Genomic DNA, 24,847 nt, shown 5'->3' on the forward strand with positions numbered 1-24,847 from the left:
ATAAATAATAATAATCCGCGATATTTATAATAAAGAATAATAATATTAATCATCATCACAATTTAACCTCTGCCTCGAAATTTCGCAGTGTGTATATATAATACATAATTATACTATATCGTTTCGCGAAATTCTTATATTTTGTAATTTTTAATATTCTCAATCAACAAGTGCATACATCATAAATCATACGGTGGTAAATGTATTTAAAAACGGTCAGAGATGAAGGAGAAGAATTTTCGAAAGTAACCAGAAAAAAAAGAGAAATCATCAGAAAAACACCGCGCGCAAAGGTCGTGAGAAAACAGTTGCACGAATGATCGTATAATTTCTATAATGTGAAGCATCGAATCGACAGCCTATTGATACATTATATACACATATAATTTGACGATTATGCTTCGTTTAGTGAATATGCGTTGTCGATCGCTTGGTGTGTTTTATAATGAGCGGTTTATTCTTCTTCTCGACATGTGCGCAAGAAATTATAATCGATGACAATTACATGTCAGGTACAACGATCCTGGTAAATGTACTTTACTGCCACCGGGTTACGCGATCAAATCATAAAACAACAATAATATGCAATTCACCATACAGGAATCGTGAATACAATGGAATTATAGAAACCGAAACATCGCACTTTTATTACAATTTAATATATCGCGTAACAATAACAGTAATAGTGTTCTTACTTCGTCTTTTGACTTTAGGAGAATGTCATTTGGAAAAAAAAATAAAAAACACCTGTATTATTTGTACATGTATTAAGTTGTGTAAAATAAATTATTATTTATAAAATCACAATGATACCGCCCGCAGTGCCTGTGCAGGAATAACATGTGCAAAAAGCAAATTGTTTAGGCGACGAATGAAAGAGAAAACCGAATCGTTGTATTCATATATTGTAAGATTATTTATTTAGTCACATAATCGTGTATTTGTAGCCAACAGTGTTATCAGGTATAAAAGTGCGCTCGCGTTTTATACCGCGACACGAAGCGAAACGTGAATCGTGTCGGGATAAAATGGCAAAGCGGATGGATGTTGATCGGGAAAAAAGAACGCGTCTCATAATGCCAGGTATATTTTCCTGGCATGGAGAAGGTAGGCGATCGCAGTCCAAAGCCCGACGCCCCATATCGTTTCGATCAGACGCCAGGTATGAGTATTCATTTCACCGTAAGCCCAGTGGAACGGAAATATTTGATAACAGAGCTGATGACCAACGTACATCGCCAACGCGTTCATTCCTGGAAACGGGGAATAGTTAATACCTGGCAATTAGAGAGTTGGAAATGTTCGGGCGTGCTCGTTTCTAATATGCAGGACGCGTAATCCGATGCGGTGGAATTTTACAGCGAAGTTAAGTTGTATGGATCGCGAGTGCGGATCGATTTATCGGACGATTCGAATCTTTTACGATTCTCGGCCAGCACGAATTTGTAACATAATTAATTTGTTTTATTCGGTTCGAATATCGGAAACCATCGATTCGTCTCGCTTGTCCGTCAAGTGGGCCGCATTTATTTTATACTCACCGGGTATCCTGAACGGTCCGCCTCGCCAATATTCCGTCACGTCTACCAAGACGTAGCAAATCGTCAGTAACAGAAACGCGAGGCTCGTCGTAACGAGCACGAAAGACATTGACCTAGAAAAATGTGTCTGTTAAATAATTTGCGACTTGTTACGCGATAAGTTTCATACGTTAATTGCGGCTGGATTGGGAATGTCAGTTTTATTTATTTTTGCAATCTAGTTATCAAACGCGATTGTGCAATTATTCACCTAAAATTTTCAAATTCAACGCTAGAAAGAATTTGACGAAAATCTGAGATGTATTATATCCTGCAACCGCGTGTTGCGGTGTACTTGAAGAAAGAACGAATCACGTAAATGAAACATTCAAATTTCAAGATCGATACAAAGCACATTTTTCCCAACCGTGAAGGAGCTTCAGACGTAAAAATATACCTCGATCACAGTTGTCGAGGAAACCTTGAAAAAACGAGCGAATGAGAAGTTATCGGGATGTAAAAAGTGGGGAATAATTCATGAAGTGCAGCGAAATCGAGAGCGCGACATAAAAATCAGACGTGAAACTCTCGCGACATTCGCGTTGTTATATACTGTATATATATAGCGAGGGGAAGAAATCGACGTACAGTACAGGTTCACACGATGCTCACCATAAATTTTTGTTCATTGGTACAATGTTAGTAAAGTGCAACGAGAGACCGAGGCCCCCGCAAATTAAGGCCCATCCGATCCACCTGCAAACTCGGTCCTTCCAACTCGTGTAGTATTTCAATATCATACCAGCCTGAACACCGAGAAATACCTGAAACACCGAGCTTAGACAACCTGTAGAATAAGAGACGATATTTATTCCCTTGAAATCAACAGCAAATGTAAGTTGCAGAAATGTTCGGTCCTGAGAATCCAGTTCTAAACTAATCACAACTTCGAAAATTTGACCGCGATTTAATTCGATGAAAAGCGACAAGACCTACGTAATATAATTCGTATTTAACCGTCGAAAGCCGCGATTTTTGGTAAAACAGAGTATAAAAAAATTGAGTCAGGCAGTAATCAGACGAATATAAAGATGAGGCGGCAAGTAAGGCCAATTAGGTTACTCGTACAAACTTTTATATACATGTTTTCATATCAATTTAGCTCTATAATGATCGCGGTATCTAATCTTCGGAATGTTGTGTTTTAAATAAAGAATCATTGGCCTATTTTTCCGTTCAATCCGAGTTCATCGACCGATTATAAACGTCGCTGATTTTACTGAAAAGATATTTATTTATCAAATGCAACAGCTTGCGATCCGTCGGATAAAAGTTTCTGTCTTTTCTGGAACGTGGAAAATGTATTCAAAGTAAATTCTTACCCAGTATTCCCTCGGGATCGAACGGACCCGATCCATAAACCGTGTTGGCTGTTGGATACTGGTAAATATGCCGTGTTCCCAGTATTTTTCGATCTACATACCCGGCCGCGCCGCCGACGCAATCGGGATATTTGCCATCGTCGTGACGTCCCCCAGGTCCAAGATACCCTCTGTAAATTGAAACCCGGCTAAGTTTTACGTGTGACAATTATAGGTGGCGGTGAGAAAATATTTGCGAATTCTGACGCGCTGTGAAATTTAAAATATAAACGAATGATTGAGAAACGCACGTTGGGCAGCCGACGACCGGCAAGCGAAAAGTTATCGCCGAGTGGGCAGCGACGAGGCATAAAATCAGCATCCATTGAGGGAGAAGAACGAAAATGTCGCTGACAGCTTCGAGAAACGGGTTCTGAAATGTGCGAACGAAACAAGTTAGACGAATGCCAGTCCGACGGGTGCGCGATTCGGGATGCCGAAGACGGTCGTCACACCTTGGGCTCGATGCGTCTTCTTCGACTGAGCAGAACCAGGATCAGGGCGACGATAAGGTAGACGACGCTGAAACGCTGGAGAACACCGAACAACCGGATGTTTTCAATTTGCGCGTTCGTGCCGAGGGTGTTCAGTGATAATCCGAGGAGGAACAAAATTACGCTGCGCTGAAAGGAGCGACGATCGGTTAACGGATCCGCGGAAGGAATAAATTAATTTCATATTTTATACCTTGACGACTCCCCGACACATGGTGAAACGGCAAACTTGTCGCGATAGTTGGGAACCCACCGATATCGGCAAACACACCCCCATTATCCACATGAACCATGGAAAAACCAAATCGCCGACGAGCAAACCGTCCCACGTCGCATGCTCCAAAACCGAGTAGCCTCCGGCACCGTCGTTCACGAAAATCATCGCTAGAATACTTATTCTTCATGGGGTGAGAAGAGGATCAGCGGAAAACGAAAACATTCCACGTTTAGTCAACCTTTTGCTTACATATTGTGTGGTGAAATTTTTTTTCAATTCTAGAATTTCAAAGAAAAAGTAACAAGAAAGAATAAATAAATAAAACTCCGCGGGGTAATCTTGCAGCAAAAAATTTTCACCCGATTTATAATTGTAACAAGTATATATCCTACCCTCTGAACGTGTCGATGGATCTTACTCGCCGTTTAACTACCAAAGCCTTTTCCTGCGGATCCGTATCACCTATGCACGGATTTCGGACCCTAAATTTTTTTCTCAAACTGTTTATTCCGGTTCTTAATAAAGTGCATCCGGCCAGTAGACAGAGTGTTACGAGAAACACAGCGAGGAGAGCTGAAATATGTACATAGCTGTTGTCTTATGTAAGCATATGTATCTATGATGTAGAATTTAATGTCTGGTTGACGTGTCTGACTAGGACGAACCGTTTCTACTCTTACGGTCCGCCGGTGCGATCAAGTTTTATACGAGAATCGGCACATAGTATTTTTTTAAAATTAAATATATTCTTTACTTTCACGTTACTCACGCATGTACAAACTCGAGGGATCCTTCACGATGCTGAGAATGCAGCTTCCATTGTCAACGTTTAATTCGTATACACCGAATTGTCCCAAATTCGGTGTTAAACTGCAGATTATGTCGCTGGAGGGAAACAGTATATGTATACAACTTATACAAACGTTTAATGGAATTCAATGATTGGTATGGATGGACAGCTTTGAGACTTTTTCTACACAGTATTGAAAATAATTATTAATAACGCAACCGTGAATCAAACCTCGTATTTGATGCCGGAACATATTCCTCGACGCCGTTGCTTCGTACCCTCCATGTCAAAGATCTCTCAGTGTGAAATGTGAAGCTCTGATTTTGAGCGTACGTTATCTGACCGATTCGCGTGTATGGACACTGTAAATTGTAATTGGCGAATGGTGGTGGTGTGAGTTAATCATCGCAGTATGACTGATAGTAAATGTAGAAGACGCGTCAATTAAGGACTTTCATAACGTAGAACGAGTAGCCGTATTATGTAGACTAACGTCTTTTAGGAGATACGTGGCACAAGCGATATATACTGTTAGTTATTTTTTAGTATGTAAATTCTAATTAGGAACGACATCGACAAAGCCTCGTAGATCGAACTAAAACTTATCGTGCACATGTGCACCAGGAATATAGACGCGTAACAATGGGAAATTGAAGATGAAAAATGCGTAAATAAAAGCCGATTAAGCGGCAATAGAAATGAAAAACACATACCAAGTGGCAATCGGAGGACAGGGAGTAGAGCCAAGTTTCGGGATAATCGGTGCTCGTTTTGGCGGCGACGCAAGCTTTGTCGTACGTTAAATCTTCGTACTCGCAGTAAGTGTTTTCGATCATGATTCCGAGTAAGTTTCATCTACAAAATAACGATGTCTTAAAATTCAGGCTCGTAGCGAAGCGATAGGCTGAAAAATGAGTGAGCAACGTTTACAGGCACTGGCGAGTGAATCGGAGACTTCGAAAATTGTCCGTATTATCGTGGGAAATGTGAGTAGGTGTACAACCCGAGACCTAAATATCACTGTTATAAAATCACGATTTCAAAATGAGCACACGCGAAATATCGGCGCGAAAGTAAAAGTGTCAAGTAACGACATCGAAACATATTGAATGCCCACGCACTTGAGAATATTCGCCGATCTCAACGGACCGTCCGGTTTGATCTGATACATTATCTCGTTGCGAAATGCTTTCACGCGTAGTATGCGACGGGTTGAAAGTACTGTGATTACTAGTATATTCTTACCAAGTATGAGTGCGTGAATCTCCCGATCCGTTTCGACACTGCAAAAATATATGCTTGGTATTTAAAATTTTTTTTTGTTTTTTTTTGTTTTAAGCACTACGAAGGGAGAACTGCAGGCAGTATTAAACCGAGTACCGATATTGGAAATCGACTGCAGATCGCAACCTGCCAACAACACCTGTCCCCAGTAAATGGAGAGCATGTGAGTGTCGTTCTCTCTCTCGCTCTTGGGACTTGAACGACACGACGCTGTGCCCACATGGTGGGCATATTATGTCCCACTTGTTGTTCGTCGAGATGCCCATTGGTCGGTTGCTCGCTCAGTTAGACCGTCCATCCCGCGTCGCATCAATGTAATAACGTATGCCGGAATAAATGTACTGGCATGTATTGTACACCTGACAGCAGATGGGCCTTGTACATATCCTCGGGCGTAAAACGCATTTAGAAAATGTGAAGTAAACAGATTGTGCCGAAGAAGCTTTCGTCGTCCTTTCGAAAACACCCGATTGTGACCCCGTTTAATTTCACCTCAGAATTGTATCTTCATTTTTATAGTTACGCTACGTAGCAACAAGTGTAAAATTGGCGATGACGTTTTTCTTTACATTCCGAATCAATTCTTCTTTTTTTCTCCTGCACAATGATCAACTGCAGCGTACGAAGAATGATGAAACATCGACAAATATTTGAGACGAAATTCGCATAATTGAAAAGATCGCGGGCATATAAATATATGTACAGTAACTTTACCGATTCTTTTCGTATATAAATTTATAATATATGATTTAATAAACTTCAGCATTTAATTTAAGACGATAATAATAATTAATAATAATAATAATGGGCTAGTTAAAATGAAATTAATAATAATACAGTAAACGTTTACAATTAAATTCCGTACAAGTATAAATCACTGTGCTTCATCTTTTATATGATGTAAGTATGTAGTTATAAATGACGCTGTTTTGCCTTAGGTTTTTTCCCCTTGCAACACGTCTACTCTTGACGACTCTACAATATGTTTGTTGTTTGTGTGTTCAAAGGTACGTAAATGTTGCGTTTCCTCCCGCCTGGATATTTTGTCTGCGTACGTTGGATATTATTGTAGCAATTTTTTTTCAGTTTTGAATTTATTTATCATACCTTTTTGTATAGTATAGTTTAGTATGGTATGTACGTCTATATATGTAACAACCAACTGGTTCGTTTCGTATTTGCGTTATGTACTATTTTCTTTTTTCTTGCTTATCTTTTTTGAATCTATACTTGTAATTAAGTGGAAAGAAGATTGACACAATTAGCGTGCGTACGCAGGACACGTTTATTAGCTAAGAAGTGTCCTGATCTCTTTGTGCATATGACAAAGGAAATCCACGTAGCTCGCACTTCCGTCACCGCCGCGATCCTCGACCAAGAAGTGTCGCATAACCATCTCAAGCTTTTCTCTTTGCCTGACAATTGTCAGCTGAAAATTGTAAAAAGATGCCAAATTATTACTTAATCTGCAGGCTCTTTGAGTGGATACCCAAGTTTTATACTTTGAATTTGGCACTTCAAGCTTACCCTCATACAACGATGTCTCTGCGAACGGACTTGCGTTATTATTTCCGTAATTCGGTGGCTTAACGGGGTATCCAGGGTTGGGAGTATCGTACGATCGACGTCAACTTGCCCTACTGACGGTACGCCAAACACAGCTTGCACCCACTGCGACGAAAGGCCGAGACCCAGCCAGAGGAACATGTGGATACCGTTTTCTGAGAAATGGTCGATTCCAGTAAGTATTTGAACGAAATTTGCAATTGTCTTGATAGATATTTATATAAATGATAAACTTTCTTATGGATAAAATTTCATAAACTTTTGTAGTTTTACCTAGGAGATAAGCGCCGTCATCTGTGAATTTGTCAATTGAGCAGCGAACCATTTGGGGTAATTCAGTACCTTGAGGATCAATATCATGGAGCGGTAATAATCTTGGGTAAAAGTAAGCTACTGAAGTTGGGATATCCATGGTTGCTACTGCTTGCATGACGAAAGATCTGTCGTCAATAGTCATGTCCGCACCTAAGGGTATGAAATAATTGGAAAAATATTGTGAAAACGAATCAATTATTCACTCGTCGGTATTTGTAATGTTATAAAAAATTCAAGCAGTTTAACGTACCACCAGAAATCGCGTCGCTTTTCAGTATACTATTCACATAAAGTGGCAGGAGCTTCATGCATTCGGGCAGAATTAGTTGTCCTGCACTAGAAGGTGAAGCGCAGTGTTTTCTATAGACGGCAAGCATTGTTGCGCATCTTGAGATTAAATTGTCTTTTACCGCCTTGGGTGATGCTTCGATTAGCTTGAACACGCCTGTAGGTGAAATGTTGAAATTCATGGTTAGATTTATATTTTAAGAATCAGTAATTCATTGATCATTTTAGAAAGTGTTTCTTACTCTGTTTGGAAAAGAAATTAACTATGGCATCTAAATCACAGGCCCTGTATAGTTCTGCCATTTGGGATGAGGTGCGTAATCCCAAATTTATTACTCGCAACCTTCTAACTCCGCCGCAAGACGTATATAATAGAGCTGCTTGAATAAATACACCTTCTTCATCTCCTAGCTTATCATCGTGTTTAACTTCAATTGCAACTGCCTGGAATCAAGAATTATTACGTTTGGCATTCACATGCTATGAAACTTGCCAACTATACTGTATTAAAAATTGCGTAAAAGGTAGACATTAAGTACCTTGTTAGAATCTATACTGGCCAATTCCATGTCTGTTGTATTGGACATAAAGAAGTGTCCATAAAAGTCTGTTGCTCTAACGCCAGTGGAAGTACGGACTCTCATGATAGCGTCAAAAGCAATTGGCCGTTTGATGTTGTTGATTATATCTGTTATTAATCGTTCCCCGTCAATATCAGCCTGCAGCAAAGCAAAGGATCGTTAAAATTGTGTCTTCACGTTATAAAGATGTTCAAAGAATGAGAACGAAATTGATCAAACGTCTCGGGATTCGATTACCTGGAAGTACGTGTATTTGAAGACTTCCCCGCCAGTCAAACGCGAAACTTGACCAATTGTTGCCACGTCAATATACGAATTGTTGAATACAAACAAATCGACGCTGCATCCTGCTCCCACGCATTCTTGTCCAAGATTGTTGTACACATTGGTCTGTGGACCTGTAAATATTTAAAAGTTTAGACAAGTAGTAACGACAAAGAAAAATAACCGCGAAAACCAAGAACGTACCTAATATAGTCTTTTCTTTTTCTGTGCCTAACAGCTTGCGATCATCACGATTTTTCAACTTTCCGGGTGCCTCAGCTATCGGCAAAGTTGAGTGGAATACCATTAATTTTCCAGCACAATCTGACGCCTATAAAAAAGTCAAAGTAAGTAGCTGAGTACTTGAATAATATAATTTACGCTGTATTAGCTCTAATTATTTACTTATATACCTTCAGTGCTTCCAGTCCGGCTTGAATGGCGGGTGCAAGTATGGTCTCAGTTTCACGAGTGTCAGAAAACATAGCTGGAATTTGTGTCATTAGACTGTCAATGACAGTTTCACTTTCTTCGGCGTCGCACAAGAACCCGTCTAACAGAGGCATGAAGACTTCTTGAACGTCGCCAACTACCATCATCTGCGGTTGAGCTAAGCATGCTTTTATGTTATAAAAGTGAACTGTGTTGTTATACGTTATGAATCCAACTCTCATATTCGTTCTAGTTTGCCCGGCGTCGATGGGAAGATTACGAATGATTCTCTTCATTTCTGAACATAGTAAGTGCACTAAGCCGGACTTTATGTTGTTGTACGATACATCAATAAGGAAGACCATAGCTGGTGGTTTAGGAATCGTGTTATTCTGTAAAAAAATGAAAAATTCAATGGTTAAATAGTTCAAAAATACTTCATTTGGCATTGACATTGCTATGCATAGTAACTAACCCGACAATAGTCTTTAGTTGCCACAAATTCGTACGTTCCCAAAACTAATTCTGGCCGCTCATAACGATCCATTCTTTGCCCCGTGTGATCCAAGTGTTGGAAATATTCTGCTGGAACTTGAGAAGAAAACAAAACGTCATGTTATGAACTCTTTGCGAATCGTGTCAGAAATAGAGAATTTCTTTTACCTTCTGTAGTAGCTTTACAGAACATACACTGGAACCGTCTACCAGCGTCTATGAATTGCATGAACGGACTCATGTACGCTTTACAACGTATACAACGCACTGGACCAATCTCTCCCATGTCGACTATAGGTGGATCGTATTCTCCTTCCGCAACCTTAGCCATTGGACTAATTATGAGGCCAAATGGTACGCTGGTCTGAAAAGGAGAAACATGATCATCAAGCATTTTCGATATATCTGCAAATATATATCGCCCAGAATGAGAAATTACCTGTTTCATGATATCTGTTGTCGTTGGAATGGTGTACATAGTTGATCGGATAAATCTAGGGGACGCGTGTCCTTGATCCTGAGTAGTGAATTTTGTTGTTACCAGAGGTGGAACGAGTCCTTTTTGATTAGTCACAAACACACCGCCTTTAGTATGCTGATCATCCTGTATGACTTGAATCTATGAAAAAAGAATTTGTCAGTTACTCAAAGTACTCAATGACCATTCCAAGAGCTTTTCCAGACTTGTTGTCAAGCAAATGCGAGATAGGCCAAACTTACGGGACTCGGCATTTGGTCAGGATCCAGTCTCCGCGCTGCTTGCGGTTGCATTCCAGGTTGCATACCTGGTTGAAATCCCCCTGGTGCCCCTGGTGGCACACCGCCCTGATAGGGATTTCTCTGTCCAGCATACATGTCCTGAAACAATTTTTCCTCTCGATTATTTCACGAATCATTGTAGCCTTTCATACTTAGCACAGAATCACTTACAGGCTGAGCAGTATATCCTTGCTGCTGATAACCTGGCTGCTGATACGGTGGCATTGATCCAAGTGGCTGCCTATTTATTCCCTGGGGTTCACCTGCAGGCTGTTGTTGTCCAGGACGAGGAGGGCCAGCCATGTATTGCTGTTGACCCTGCATTTGCATTTGACCAGGCATATGGGGCCCGGCAGGATGAATTTGTCCAGGCATTGGCGGTCCAGATATATGTGGCTGTAATTGAGCTCCTGACAAATTATGTTGCCCAGGTAATGGTGGCCCCGGCAGATTTTGTTGCCCTGGTATCGGGGGTCCTGATAAATTCTGTTGCCCAGGCATCAGAGGTCCTGACATATTCTGTTGGCCACGCATCGGTGGCCCGGACAAAGGCGGACCTGACAGCATTTGCGGTGGCCCAGAAACGCTGGATTGTTGTCCAGGTAACTGTTGACCAGGCATCATTGGCTGATTCGGTGGTGGTGGTCCTGATAAGCTTTGGGGGCCAGAAAGACGTTGACTTTGTTGACCAGGTCCGAGCTGCCCAGGGAATTGTGAGCCAAGATTTCCAGATGGCATTTGTCTGGGAAACTGAGGTCCACCTGAAGCTAAGGTTTGTCCTTGTAGTGGAGGCCCGGGAGGCTGAGAAATTGGCGGACCAGGCTGAGGCGGCATCTGAGGAGCTGAAATTTGTCCTGGCAGAGGTGGACCAGGTTGAGGTGGCATTTGAGCAGCTGAAATTTGTCCTGGCAGAGGCGGACCAGCTTTTCCGACCGTTGGTCCATCAATTTGACTTTGTGTTGCGGAATCTGTTGGTATTTAAATTAATTCAAACACTCATTGACAGATATTCAGATACTTAAAGAGGATCGAAAGTGCATCCCTGATAAAGAATATGTGCAATTTAAATTTATCCCTCCGCAACTATGGCAGAGTTACAGTGAATATTTCAACGATAGCTACCTATGGGAGAAGGCTGTTCTGATTGGCTGTTGTAGCCATTAATATTTGAAGTTGGAGGTGGCATTCCTGGACTACTTCGTCTGACTTGAGGAGGGAAGCCCTGTAATAGGAAAAAGTTTATTTAGACGCTAGCTTAATCGTTGTTTGTCAATAATACAAACGAAATTAAAAGACGAAATTTGAAACCCAGATAGTTTTTTACAATTTCATGTAAATAAGTGTTACCCAGATGTCTGTCATCGATCGTGAATCTCAAAAAAGTGACGAAAGTGGACAGTGTTCAATAAGAGGTGAGAAAGCTTGGAATAAGGGACAAAACTCACCCCTGGTGGAGGTCTCGGTTGATTTCCTAGATTTATATTTGACATTTGATTAGCAAGATTGTTTAGATTGCTGGGAGGCTGACTCATGGGCGGAAGAGCAGACTGAGGATTGGTTGGTGGTCCTGAAATATGGGTCATCTCCGATTAAGCAATTATTTTTCACCAAATATTAAATATTATCCAAACGTATAACTGATGTTAATTGACCTCGTAAATTATTTGCATAATAAGATTGCTGTGGAGGTAGCGCAGATTCCTGAGTAGAAGGGCCTTGAGCTGGATTTTTAGATGGAAAACCTTGGGAGTTTTCAGATCCGTTGAAGTGAACTGGTGGAAGATTTGCATTTATTCCTCCACGAGGCGGTCCATTGTTTGGCCCCCCGTAGTAAGGAGGTTGTTGCTGCATGTATTGGGGATTCATGGTTTATACTGAAAGATAAAAGAGATGAAAAGAAGTATTAGATCTTTGCCGCATTAGTAAAATAACTATCATGAGTGAAGGTCAAATGTTAACACCATTTCATCATCGTTCGTCTGTATGATGGGACAAACATATGGCGAGGAAAATGGATGTTAAAATTGTTTAGCAATTTGTTTAACCAGTTCAAAGGTTTGTAAAGTATGGGAAAAATATGGAGACTGAATAGGATTTCAAGTTCATAGGTTCGGCCACAGAGTCTATTACACATCACGCTGGATCCAGTCTGAAATTTGTTTTCAATATTTCATTCCACATGTGATATTTACTCGAAATTATGGCAAGACCTAAAACGTGTGAAAATATGTTTTCGAACATATGGTGTTAAAGGTGATGGTGGTAAAAACGAGTCGCCGAATTGATTATGCGTAACGCAATGTTGGACAACTTAATTTAACAGGTAGACAAGAGTTGTATTAAATTTTAATTTGCAGTGAGACGATAACCCATAAAGTACGAGATGTTGGTATGAAAATAAATTAAATATCTAATGGGAATATGACACAACACATGAGTATTTAAACACGCAAGTCAAGGTAAAACTTGGCGAAATTTAAGGGGGCGTAATTCAGGAAGCTGTTTAGTAAAAATTCTCTGCTATTTAAAGTGAGCGATGCTGGTAACGATGTAATTGTGAAATTGAGTAACAAGAAGAATTCAAAATGTTACTCTAACAAATGTCATATGTCTCTGTACGATGGAGCAGGCGAACGGGTGCAGGCCATTTTGCATATATCGAAGAAATCGGTTATAACAGAGGTGTAATATGTGATAATCGGTGATTGGATAAGCCAGATACTCACGTTGAATTGTTATACATGTATTTGAACCATAACAAATAAGAATATGTCCAGAAATGTTTACACTAAATTGTACGGGAGACTTTTTATTGAGAAACACGCACTACTGCTGCAGGCCGATGCCACGTAAGGTGGCACTGCGCATGCGCCCTGCGCACGCTCGCGACGGACACGTCATTACGAATCTGGGCCATTCAAGATTCCTTTATTACACGCTAGAAATTTCGTCGCTCTTTCCCGAGATGCATAGATCAACGACATACCGATATACAAGAAAATTATTGCTGCGCTATCGATGGATTAACTACATTTTCATTTACATTCAAAGATGATCGACCGACGCTCGTTTCTGTAGGTGAAGCGCGAACTTGACGAATCCTCTTTGGTTTCGTCTTCGGTCGGTAATGAAGATTTTCCGCGGAACTGAAAGTGAAATGTCAAAAGCAGCTGAAAATTACATTTTTTTTTAATCATACGATATTGTATGTTACACAAGCTGACTTTCTCAGAAGAAATATCAGTGTAACGTTTTTTCAAGGTTTCGAATTAACATTTCATTCTTTCCAATACGATTCAGTCCGAGCCACTGATATCTTCATGTCATAGATCAGCTGTCTAAGCCTTGCAAATGTTGCCGGATGAGATGTAATCTTTAGCTGTTTAGACGTATAATCCAATTAATTATTACCGTTTCTCATCAATAGATTCGCATGGACAAGAAACTGCCTATCGTGACATAACCCTGCTGATCGTTGTAGATCGTCGCGCTTTCAAGATTACGCATCATACCTAAATTTACAGATAGCCCGCGCTATAATTAAATTCTTGTCATGACTTAGCAATATCGATTTCTTTGAAATCATGACATAAAACACAACGAACACATTGCTCCGCACAGACGTAGTACTGTAAAATAGATAGATCTGTTCACCGACGAACGTGAATTTCGATCATTATCTTATATACGTATGGAAATAATCAATCGCCGTAGTAAATGGTAATCGCGTTTACTCTAAGCGTGGTGCTGACGCATTTCGTTCCCAATTCGTATATAGGACAGCTGAAGAAGTGTGAGTGTGTATAATACACTCCGAGGAAAGGGTCGTGGGTATATAGCGGGTTGTGTTGGTGAATGGATATACGTTTCTGGTGACGTCACCAAAGTTAGTATCAGCTTGAAAAAGTGGCCCATTCGGAGGAAAGCCGCACGATCTATGAGGGAACGCGTGCGCTCTGAGGACTTGGCGTTGCGAATTCCGTGTGTAGCATCAACCTATTCTTCACTGCCCGGTTGCACAGGTACCATGATACTCGGGCACGTAGGTATAATCATGACTATACTCAAGGTGCGACAATAATAAATCACAGTGCAGTTAATCGTGCTAATTCTTATATTACTCCAATAAATGTGCGAAAGAATGAATTGAAAAGATTAAATAAGTGATCATTATTGCATCGTCCCAGGCCTGGAAACATGTATCCTAGCGGCAGCTCTGTATGATACTCGTAAATATTGATGTGCCGTATTTTTTAATTCCTTAGTTATCGTGAACCACGAATGGCGAGAGATAAAATTTCAATAAAACCCAAGGTGATTAATACGCAATGCTCATTTGTATATTATCTAGAAGAAATTATTTGAAATTCTTGCGCGATTGCAGTCTGTGCGTGTAGATAGTAACGTATATATACTGCATTTGTTGCGAAATCAGTCGGCGATAATATTATTTACATAATTAGGATACTATAGTGTTTACGTGATAATAAGACTACAAAAATTCCTGGAATTATATAGTGATCCGGGTAACCAAAAAGTAAAAGCAAGTTAAAGATAATTAATCGTGCGCATGCAGTGTTGTGTGTAGATGCGAATGTTCTAAAAAGGTTCTTCATCGCTAATCGTGAAAAAAAACGTAGTGCAAATAGTTTAAATTATAGGCACCGGTTGATTTAACTTCGTGCCCACGTCGTGCATTATATGCCTTGGGCGACGTCCACCTATATGATGAAATTACAGCTGTTAGTTATCGAAACAGACTACTGCTGGAGGAAAGCTCTGCTTAGGTGAGTGATAATGGCATGCATAATTGAAAAGCACACGGTATATACGTATACTGCACGTGAAAAATAAGTGGGAGCGATTTACGAATTCGAATTTCAAACATATTATCCATGCGTAGTATCTCGCAAATGTTGATTGTACAACTAGATTAGTTATGTCTGTCCCACGATAATTTGCTATCTGTGTATTTGTTTATTTATTGAATTTGCTTGCACGATGTTCCCGTAGCGTGCATCAATACATTCCTTTTTTGTTTGCAAAACTGCACACCCAGAGCTTGGCTGCAGTCTGCAGCAGGCAGCAGTTGTGCGTCGATTGTACGGTCGGTTCCTCGAGTTTCCGACACCTTTCTCCTGCAGCATTCCTTCCGTTTCTCGAACTTGACCAGATCGGCAGTCGGTAAGACAGATTTTTATTACTCGCCTCTGCATATTCATCGCGTAAAGCTCTTATGGAAATTACCGACTCTTTTTTGAGACTTATTCTCCTCACTTCAGACCTTCAGACTTGAACCGAGTTCGGCGTCTCTCTCTCTACGTTGTTTCACGGCCGCGAACGGCCATGTTTACGTCGCGTTATTCTTTTGTTTTTTTTTGTTTAGCATGTCATGTTTCCTGTATACTATACGCGACAGTGAGCGCAGTGCAGCGCAGTGAGTTAAAAGACTTGGTCGTTGAAGCGCGGCGCGGCAGCAATTGGCAGGCATTAATAATGGGTCTTTTGTGTTTGTGCTGCATACGCGCAAGAGGTTCAACGTGTGATTAATGTATACGTATAGTTAACGGACTTGGAACGTCGTAGACGAATCAGTGCGCCTCGGATATTCATTCGGCCCCTCTTGCGGAACGTTGAAATTCTCCATATCAAACATTCGCCCCTTTATCCCGCCTGTACTTTTTGTGTGGTTAGTTGTCCGTGTGTTCGGATTTTCCCACTTCCTATGTTGCCTACAAACTTTGGTACATGTGCACCTAGCAGTACACAATACATACATACGACCAAAAAGTAAAGCATATCACACATATATATATATACATATATTGTCGTTTGCAGTTTTTTAGCCTTTGCCTTATCTGGTAGTACCGAGGCTTGATACTCCGATTTCTCGTTTCCTGCATCGTAGACTGTTCTTCGTGTTGTATCGTTCGGCGAATATATTGCTTCCTACCACAAACTCTTCTTCACCAGTGATATGAATTTTTATAGTTTCTACAACGAAATGCTTGCCATGAACGTCTCCAGACGAGTATAATTAATCGTCGTTCAGTGTAAATCGTGTGGTATACAAGTATATACATATCTATACATATTTCTATACTATAATATATTACGCGGTCAGTGCCTGAGTAAAATGCATAAATTAAGGCTACCTGTCAAGGTCGAATTACCCACTGCGTTAACCAGGTAATGAAGAAGCCTAATTAACAGGTATTAACACTGTATTTACATCACATATTTCTAGCATACAACAATATGACACGTAACATAAAGACCTCTTGCTCGTTAGTACTATTAATATGCTGTGGATGCTACACTAATTGCATTTTAAATATATGCAATGAATTTCAATGTTCGATTGGACAATATCTTCTTGTTGATGTTTTACCGTGACTTGCAACAATTCAACGAATACATCATATTCACTGTTGACTACGATGCATGCGACAAAAATAAGTACGATTACACCAATATGGTACTTCTTTACGACATGTTGTTCAACTGTTGATTCTTTGGTAGTCATTCTTTATTTTTGGCTAACCTTATTTACCGCAAAATAAAATCTGCTACTCAACTTCACGTGCTCATTATCAAAGTTCATAATTGATCAACTTCTCAATATATTTCAATACTTTCCAGAATGTGCTGCAGGCTGTTTGCGTTGCGTTGTTTAATATAAATACTAAACCATCTTTAGTCTCTGACAGCGTATAAACCTGAGTCACTCGTACCGAGTGATCGACGATTATGGTGGAATTATCAATAGCAGATTTTCGATCAGATAGTATATAGATAAAACTGGAGCATCGTACAATGATTTGTTGATGTAGTCGAAGTTTAGATAAACCTTTCCTATCAGATTTGAAGGTTGATCGCGACTTTCTAAGAGTGTGGCAGCATATAATCATGTAAATTTTTTTATGTCAAGGAAAAATGCGGGTGTCGGATTTGAGAATGTCATTTAACTCGAAAAAAAATTATTTGATAATTTTCCACTAGTTTACACATTTTGGATTGTATTGCAGGTTTAAATGTTGCACATATTTTTTATTGTGTTATCCAGATTTATGCCAGCGAACTGGTGCCAAATACCCATAGGCTGGTTTAAGTTTTTGTATCACAGTGTCACATCTCTGGAATCATTCAACATTTTTTGATATAATTTCTTTCTCCATAGTCTGGAAAGAACTATAACTAAGGTTTTGACAACTTTATAAAAAGATTATACGAATTTAGTAATCTGATTCTTATGAGTACTTTATAACAGATTTATCGAATGATTTCTTGAGCGATAGGCTTTCAACGACGTATGTATACAGATTTTAATCATGTACCCGTCAGTAACCTCTTAGTAAAATACTGGAGTGCCTGGTAGCACTTTGTATTCAATTTTGATCGATAGTTCTTGAGTGCCCTGTTCTTAGACATCAAAGGCCTCCATGTTAGCAGTGTTGACATTTAGTCAGACTAAGATTATATTTGATGTATTCTTATATTTGAAGACTATATCAATCGTACTGGTCAATTCAAAGTTTGTATCTTTAAATAATTAGTTCCAAACGAATACTCCCATTGAAAGAGATGTGATTTGTAATTTGCTAATTATGATAATTTATTTTTAACGTCGAATAATTTCTCTCCAAGAACACAATTGATATTATATGTCATTTACGCATGCAATCACTTACACAACCGAATTGAAATGTAGATAATAAATGTAGTATTTGCAACTCAGCAAAAATTCCTATTATATGCAAATGAATCAGTGATCGCTGTTTTATTTTTGCTTATCTTATCAGTGGGTTACTCAGACTCCAACCGCTTGCATAGCATTGTATAGTTTCATTCACAAATGGATGGACAAAAGTTTGTAATTGGAATTGAGAAAAATGATGGAATTTTTACAACAGTTTATACTCACTCACATTAAAACAGTTTATACTCACCCTCTAAATCTACGTAGGTCAATGCTCTTACCAATCATTCACATTATGTATATTCTATGGTTAAATTTTACCTACCTTACCTTTTAATTAAACTCATAAATTTCATATCGTTCTACAATAATCATAAGTAGGAATTATTGCAGCACCACACATCTCGTGAGTTCTTGTTGCCCATTTGGCCTTTCACTTGATCTTGACAAATTGAATCTACCCACAGAGAAGTTTGGACAGACGTTGGATAATACTTATTGTGAGAGCTAGTTACTATTTAGTTGAGCGGATTCTTTAAAATGGTGTAACGTTCAGTACATCTTCCAAGCTTAGAAAGTCAAATATTTTACACAGCTGTTTCTACGTAATGTACTCATTATTAAATTATGGAGGAAGGCATCTGTTCAATTTATACTGTAGAATTGTGAGTGGTAGTGTATAAAATTTTTTACAAATGACAATTTTTCTTTTTTTAAATCGAGTGTCACGAGTGAATTTGTAGTAATAGGTTAAAAGGCCCATCCTCCTGACCCCTTGCAAAACTGCTCAGGAATAAACAAAAAGCACAAACCTGTACTGTTTATGTAACCTTTGTACTGCTGCAACATGGATGATAAGCGTTACTATTTTCAGGATGGTATTGGACCCAAAAGCAACAAGCTTACACAGTGATTACGGAAGTTTTGATCGTCCGTTGGGAGGAGTTGAGGGACACGAAAGAGACGTAGAGGCAGCGGTGGATGGAAGTAGTAGTGGAATGGCACAGTCAAGCGACGTTTATCAGCGGCAACCTCTTCTTCCTGGTGCACCGAGTAAGAACAAGGATAAAGGGTGGGGTGGCGTCAGCAGCAGCTCTGAATACTACGACGATGACGAAGATGACAAGATCGATGGGCTCGGACATATAAGGCATCCCAATGTACCAAATGGGTCTGGGAGCGATATAGTTAAACTTGACATACCTGCGCCACTAAGAGAAGAACCTCGGTTCCCTAAAGAGAAATGGAAAACTCTTCTTGGTAAGAATGATTAAATGTTATTAAGCGTATTCAATATCCAATTTAGCTGTCAATTTTAAACATGCCTTGTGTTTTTACAGCATTCTTTTTCATGGTCGTCAATTTTATACTTACCACCGCATCTCTTGCCATGGTTCACGAACGTGTACCGGACCGTGCAACGTACGGTCCTCTTCCTGACGTAGTATTGGACAACCTAGTTTCTCAAGATTGGGCGCTCAACGTTTCGGAAATTCTAATTATGATCGTCTCAAACTCTGCGACGGTTTTTATTATTTTTCACAAGCACAGGTAATAATTGAACTTGTTCTTCTATCTTTGTCGATTGGGTGATTACTCCTCACTCATTAGAGTCAATCATCAATAATTTTTCTGTACAGATTCATAGTCTTCAGACGGATATTTTTACTTATGGGCTTGCTCTACATGATGCGGAGCGTTACGATGTATGTAACAGTTCTGCCAGTTGCTAGCAAGACCTACTATTGTAGTCCCAAAGCGAACAACTCCAGTCCGTTAGTTATAACTAAGAGGGTACTGCAGCTTATCTCTGGGTTTGGATTGTCCATCAATGGAAAGCACACATACTGCGGAGATTACATCTACAGTGGACATACAGTTGTTCTTGTTCTCAGCTCCCTTATCATAAAGGAATGTAAGTGATCTTTAACTCCGCCTCTGCATTTCCTGTAAAAACAAAGATGAAAGATTCTTAATTTCTTATAAAATATTAGAATAGTCGAGTCTATTCTTGATCGAATTCACTTCATGGAAACACGTTATTTCCATTTCATAATGTACTCAGTCGGATCGAAAAAAAATCTTTTCTTCAACTTATCACTTTGCAATGAATCCGTGACTAAATCTTGAATGTTACTTTGTTACTTGTGCTGGTCTAGATTCTCCAAGACGATGTCAGCCGATCCACTGGTTAGCAGGACTGATGTCACTCGTTGGCATAATAATGGTTTTGATTGCCCATGGCCATTACACTGTCGATGTTCTCATAGCCTATTACGTTACCACACGTTTGTGGTACATTTACCACACATTGGCCAACAACCCTTACCTAAAGGTGAGTTGAATATTTCTCACATTAATGTTCAATATCTAATCGTCGCTTTGTTTTGTCTATGTTACTTTGATTGAAAGTTATTTGCAATAGAGTAAAGGCAATATTCGCTTTATACATCTTTGGTTTTTCAGCAACATGGACCCAACAACTTTTTGGCTCGTTTATGGTGGTTTCCAATGTTTAAATACTTTGAAAAAAACGTTGGCGGCACTGTGCCGAGGCAGTACGATTGGCCTCTTCCGTGGCCTAGGAGATTTCTTGCCAAGCATCCAAACCGAGACAGTTAATATCTACCTGAGTATTCAGAGGCGATAACCGTGGCATTGGCGTGATATATTTACTTTATATGTACATACATATATACGTGGGTACATTAGGTGTATTAAATGTCTCTGGTAATGAATGGTGTGTATAATAATTAATATTAAATGTATGTAAAAACATTTCGTATCGTAAAAAAAATTGCGTGTGAAAGATTTACTTGGCGCCAAGTGAATCGTCGCTTTTTTTACTTTGCCGAAAATATTCACCGGTGTTATCGATTGTTGATTTATGCTTGTGAAAACTATCTCAGTCCTGTTAATCGCCATGTGTTGTCATTTATTTAAGTTAGTGTCTGCTATTGCGTTTTTTTTAAAACTTTTATTCTATGGTCGTGTTTGTTTTAATTAGTCATATTACTTTAGCGCAAGGTAATTTTCCTTAGATGTCATTTTTCTTCGCTTTTTCAATTTTTTTCGTGGTTATTTAAAGTATCTGCAAACCGTTACGCTCTTGAGAATTGATAGGAAAGTATTATCTGTTTATTTACAAGGATGTGTTGGAGATAATTTTAATTCTTGGAACGAGTCACAAAATGCTCTAATACCCTGTGTATCTGTGTATAAAGCGAAGTTCGTAGTATACCACATATACATATATATATATATATATATATATTTAAACAATATATTTAAAAAATCCTTCCATGCTGTAAAAAAAAAAGATTATACGCCGTTGACTTATTCAGCAATCGCAAATGCTTCGATGATTCTAGTATAAGTATATTTTAAGTGTGAAATGCATTCACGCAGTCGGACGTTACCGATTTTGTGCGTTGAAGATACTGATGTAAACATAATTTTATAAAACAGCCCTGTTAACGAGTTAATTTTATTCTTGGTACTGTTTTATGTGTAGTGTTTGAATATGTCTAAAAAGATTTACATGAAAAAAAAAGGGAAATTATTGCCCGTATAGGCAAAATTCTTTGTATACATAAGTATCGTTCTATTAGCCATCACAAAAATTTGAGTTAAAACAAAAAGAAGACAAATCAAATTTTGCGCATACTCATAGTTTGTGATATTCATGATTAAATTTAATGCACATGTATGTCGTATAAGAAACATGACTGCAATTTTACGCCTAGAGGCTACTACGAATTGTCCAAAAGAAAATCATTTTCCAACTCCTATCTTATTGTTAACTAAACTATGCGACAAGTATAGAGTATGTATACGTATATATTAGTTTTGATTTTGTTGGAGATTTGATATAAAAGAAAGTGGCAGAAAAAGAAAAAACATGCATATACGCGTTCATGCAATTAAATGAAATACTACTTCTCAGTTCTTCGATAGCTTTCCAAAAACAAAGATAAAAAAATTAATTTTAAGAAAATTTGTATCATGACACAAAAATAAAACACTTGGACTTCTCCGGGATACGAATACCTAACTATCACGAGAACTACGAATAACTGAAATAAAAAGAAAATTGACGCATGTCATGCGATCCTGGAAGGTTGAGAGCTTATTATTATTTTCTTAAGCGCTGTAACCAGTTGTCAGAATGTATAGCCAAGCGATAATTATATGATTATTGATTCTCATTATTACTGTACGTTATAGACAAACGAAAAAAAAGCTCAGCTTTTGAACGGTGATCCAAATTTTATCAAGCTCCTTTAACAGAAAATGTATTGTTTAAATTTGGTCGAGCATGTGTGGTGTGCGTAACTTTCTATTAATTCTCTCAGTCAATTAATTAATTACTTAATTAACGCAACCCGTGATATCATTTCATCGATTGATGATCAATTGTCAGGACAATCTTTCATTCGTATCGTGAATTCTCTACACTTTGCAAACGATCTTTTTTCTTTTTATGGTTGTTTTCGTATTGTTCTTAATATGGTGAGATTTAACCGTTGTTATTATACTCACCATTGCGTTATTCAGTATATTCTGAAAACAGATTACTATAACAAATGAATTGTTATCGGTATAATGAAAATCAGTAATAGTGTTAATAGATGATCAGATTTGAAAGAAACGTACCTGTGAACTTAAAAATATGGGTCTAATATTACTTGATTTTGTTAGTAGATTTTTATATAGGAAATTCTTCGAATAATTTACTTGATATGTTTTCCACTCGGTGTTTTTGCCGCTTAACATACATACCTACAATATGAGCTTAATGAGTTATCGCGTGTTTTCCGCAGCTATGAATATCTATCCTTGTTCAATGATTTTGCCTTACGATTTCTCTTTTTTCTTTTATAGTTTTAGCTTACGGATATACAGGTTTGAATTTGTAAGAAAAAGAAACTGTAAGTTGATCCTTACGTTGAACCCTTTCATTAGCTGCCGCTGTCTATTTGTAGTACTACACTGTATATGTAAATTACCAGTGAAGAGCTGAATGTTCAAACGAGTAAACACATTGAACATGAATAAAACAAAGTTTTCTGCGCATTAGGAGTGTCATGAATGTATATACACAGTTTAAAGTGAGACCTTTTTGAATTAGTAAAGGGTCGTGAATTTTTGTGTTTTCAAAAGTAATTTTTTTTGGAAAGAACGAATGGAGAAAGATAAAAAGTTATGTACTGTATAAAGATTGTGAGAAATAAAAATGATATTATACAACTATATTCAAAATACTAGAATACTAAATTTGGATGTGTCCACGTGGAAACATGAGTCGACAGTAAATCCGTCTTTGGAATTTTTGTCAATTTGTGTATTGTACAACATTTTGATACATCGACGATTTAAGGTCTATGAATTATTCTTTTTTTGTCGGTTTATAGAGTTTGCGATTTTCTGCAAATTATTTGATGCAATATTTCTCTGCAATTTCCTGGATAATTGGATATCTTTTTAAGCCAAACACTAGCTCTAACTATCATAGGTTATTTAAAAGATGTTCTTGAAAGCAGCTATCATTGACTTTCTGATATTTTTAACTATCAACTTCCGTATTTTTATTAATATGTATTGCTTTGAATTTTTAGCAATTATCATTATGTAATGATTTTGCTATAATAACGAAGCTTTCGTCAGCTTACATTTTCACGTGGACACTCCGCCAAATCATAGATTTATATTTTTTCATGCAGATATTTGTTGGATAAAACGTTAGCATGTAATTTTATTACTATTAGACCAGAAAAACAACCGTATCCAATGTAAATAGTGAATATAGGTATCGATATACACACACAAAAATATGGTATACATGTATAATAGTATATATATATGTATATACAAATGTGAATATAATAATACACATAAAAGCATGGAAGTTTTTCCGAATGATTCGCTTTAATGGATCCAAAAATTTATTTACTGTTGATGATCATCCTGGTAGTGTTTTGATATTCATACAAAACGTAGAGAGCTATGTCCTCTCTTGTATACCATTCGATTGGCGCATTTGTATTTCGGTTCATTATTATCTACTGCATATGACATATATTTTTTATAGTTATATTCGTGGGCTGTACTACGTTTATTACTTCACTAAACAAGTATGCATTTATCCTCACTACTCTTTATATGCTTTATTATTATTATACATTCGTATATGAAATGTTATCTATGGTTCTGTAAAACTGATGGCGTTATTTATATTTATAAATCAACACGTACATGAAATTTAATTATGAACTTCGACTTCCATAACGCATCAGGAATAAAGTGTATTCATGTCGTAAGAGAACTAGCAACGTAACTGTCAAATCACTAAAGACGATGAAAACTAACTGAATATAAGCCATGGAAGTCATAATGGTGATAGTATTCTGTTTGTAGTTGAGGACTTGAAGATAGGTCCGTCTCTTTGCATTTTTGGCGAAAATTTTTGCGATTTTGAAAAGTGCCGGAATAAATTCTTTCATGCTCTATTCCGACGTAATTTTGCGAGAGAAATCGATTGGGCGCAGTCCCAATACGCTGCGATCAACGCATCGAAAGTTACAGCCAAAAAACGAAAACCTGAATTTTCGACATTTTTCAGCAGGTGCTTTTCTCCTCGTATCTTCTCTCCCGTTGATCCCACGCTCCTTTTGCTGCGTTTTCTGAGTTCCTTGGGGTCCAATTGGTCGGGAAAGAGTCAT

The 24,847-nt window shown here is 38.3% G+C and overlaps 3 protein-coding genes and 1 long non-coding RNA gene across 13 annotated transcripts; 2 read left to right on the top strand and 2 right to left on the bottom strand.

The window, feature by feature from the left end:
* Window positions 1-252: 252 nt before the first annotated feature.
* LOC124217564 (heparan-alpha-glucosaminide N-acetyltransferase) lies at window positions 253-5,841 on the bottom strand. Of its 2 annotated transcripts, XM_069133072.1 has the most exons (13): window positions 5,823-5,841; window positions 5,688-5,725; window positions 5,156-5,297; window positions 4,674-4,804; window positions 4,422-4,537; window positions 4,045-4,225; window positions 3,629-3,833; window positions 3,397-3,564; window positions 3,193-3,314; window positions 2,903-3,072; window positions 2,193-2,367; window positions 1,542-1,654; window positions 253-1,253 (listed from the first exon to the last, which is right to left on the bottom strand). In XM_069133072.1, the coding sequence occupies exons 3-13, from the start codon at window positions 5,276-5,278 to the stop codon at window positions 1,072-1,074; spliced, it is 1,686 nt and encodes a 561-aa protein (XP_068989173.1). In that variant the 5' UTR covers window positions 5,279-5,297; window positions 5,688-5,725; window positions 5,823-5,841; the 3' UTR covers window positions 253-1,071. The 2 variants fall into 2 exon arrangements, with proteins under 2 accessions (XP_068989173.1, XP_046479358.1); XM_046623402.2 differs by lacking the exons at window positions 5,688-5,725; window positions 5,823-5,841 and adding an exon at window positions 5,373-5,649.
* On the top strand, window positions 5,133-6,962 carry LOC138190348 (uncharacterized). The gene is made up of 2 exons (XR_011176271.1): window positions 5,133-5,428; window positions 5,782-6,962. It is a non-coding gene; the product is annotated as an uncharacterized lncRNA (long non-coding RNA).
* On the bottom strand, window positions 6,444-13,302 carry Sec24CD (Secretory 24CD). Its single transcript, XM_046623276.1, has 18 exons — window positions 13,153-13,302; window positions 12,079-12,300; window positions 11,872-11,993; window positions 11,549-11,648; window positions 10,598-11,394; window positions 10,388-10,525; window positions 10,107-10,286; window positions 9,836-10,031; window positions 9,648-9,763; window positions 9,154-9,564; window positions 8,945-9,071; window positions 8,714-8,874; window positions 8,435-8,614; window positions 8,138-8,339; window positions 7,858-8,052; window positions 7,566-7,757; window positions 7,254-7,447; window positions 6,444-7,155 (listed from the first exon to the last, which is right to left on the bottom strand). Exons 2-18 carry the CDS (start codon window positions 12,290-12,292, stop codon window positions 7,015-7,017), a joined length of 3,666 nt encoding a protein of 1,221 aa, XP_046479232.1. The 5' UTR covers window positions 12,293-12,300; window positions 13,153-13,302; the 3' UTR covers window positions 6,444-7,014.
* A 1,146-nt stretch (window positions 13,303-14,448) lies between these two features.
* Window positions 14,449-23,375, top strand: LOC124217616 (phosphatidylcholine:ceramide cholinephosphotransferase 2). Of its 9 annotated transcripts, XM_046623518.2 has the most exons (7): window positions 15,829-16,115; window positions 16,265-16,615; window positions 19,000-19,385; window positions 19,466-19,676; window positions 19,766-20,040; window positions 20,285-20,460; window positions 20,592-23,375. In XM_046623518.2, the coding sequence occupies exons 2-7, from the start codon at window positions 16,563-16,565 to the stop codon at window positions 20,745-20,747; spliced, it is 1,257 nt and encodes a 418-aa protein (XP_046479474.1). In that variant the 5' UTR covers window positions 15,829-16,115; window positions 16,265-16,562; the 3' UTR covers window positions 20,748-23,375. The 9 variants fall into 9 exon arrangements, with proteins under 9 accessions (XP_046479455.1, XP_046479458.1, XP_046479474.1 ...); XM_046623499.2 differs by lacking the exons at window positions 15,829-16,115; window positions 16,265-16,615 and adding an exon at window positions 14,449-15,213; XM_046623502.2 differs by lacking the exon at window positions 16,265-16,615 and having other exon boundaries at window positions 15,828-16,216.
* Window positions 23,376-24,847: the final 1,472 nt, after the last annotated feature.

Source organism: Neodiprion pinetum, chromosome 1, assembly GCF_021155775.2.
Source record: "Neodiprion pinetum isolate iyNeoPine1 chromosome 1, iyNeoPine1.2, whole genome shotgun sequence".
In the NCBI taxonomy this organism is placed as follows: domain Eukaryota; kingdom Metazoa; phylum Arthropoda; class Insecta; order Hymenoptera; family Diprionidae; genus Neodiprion; species Neodiprion pinetum.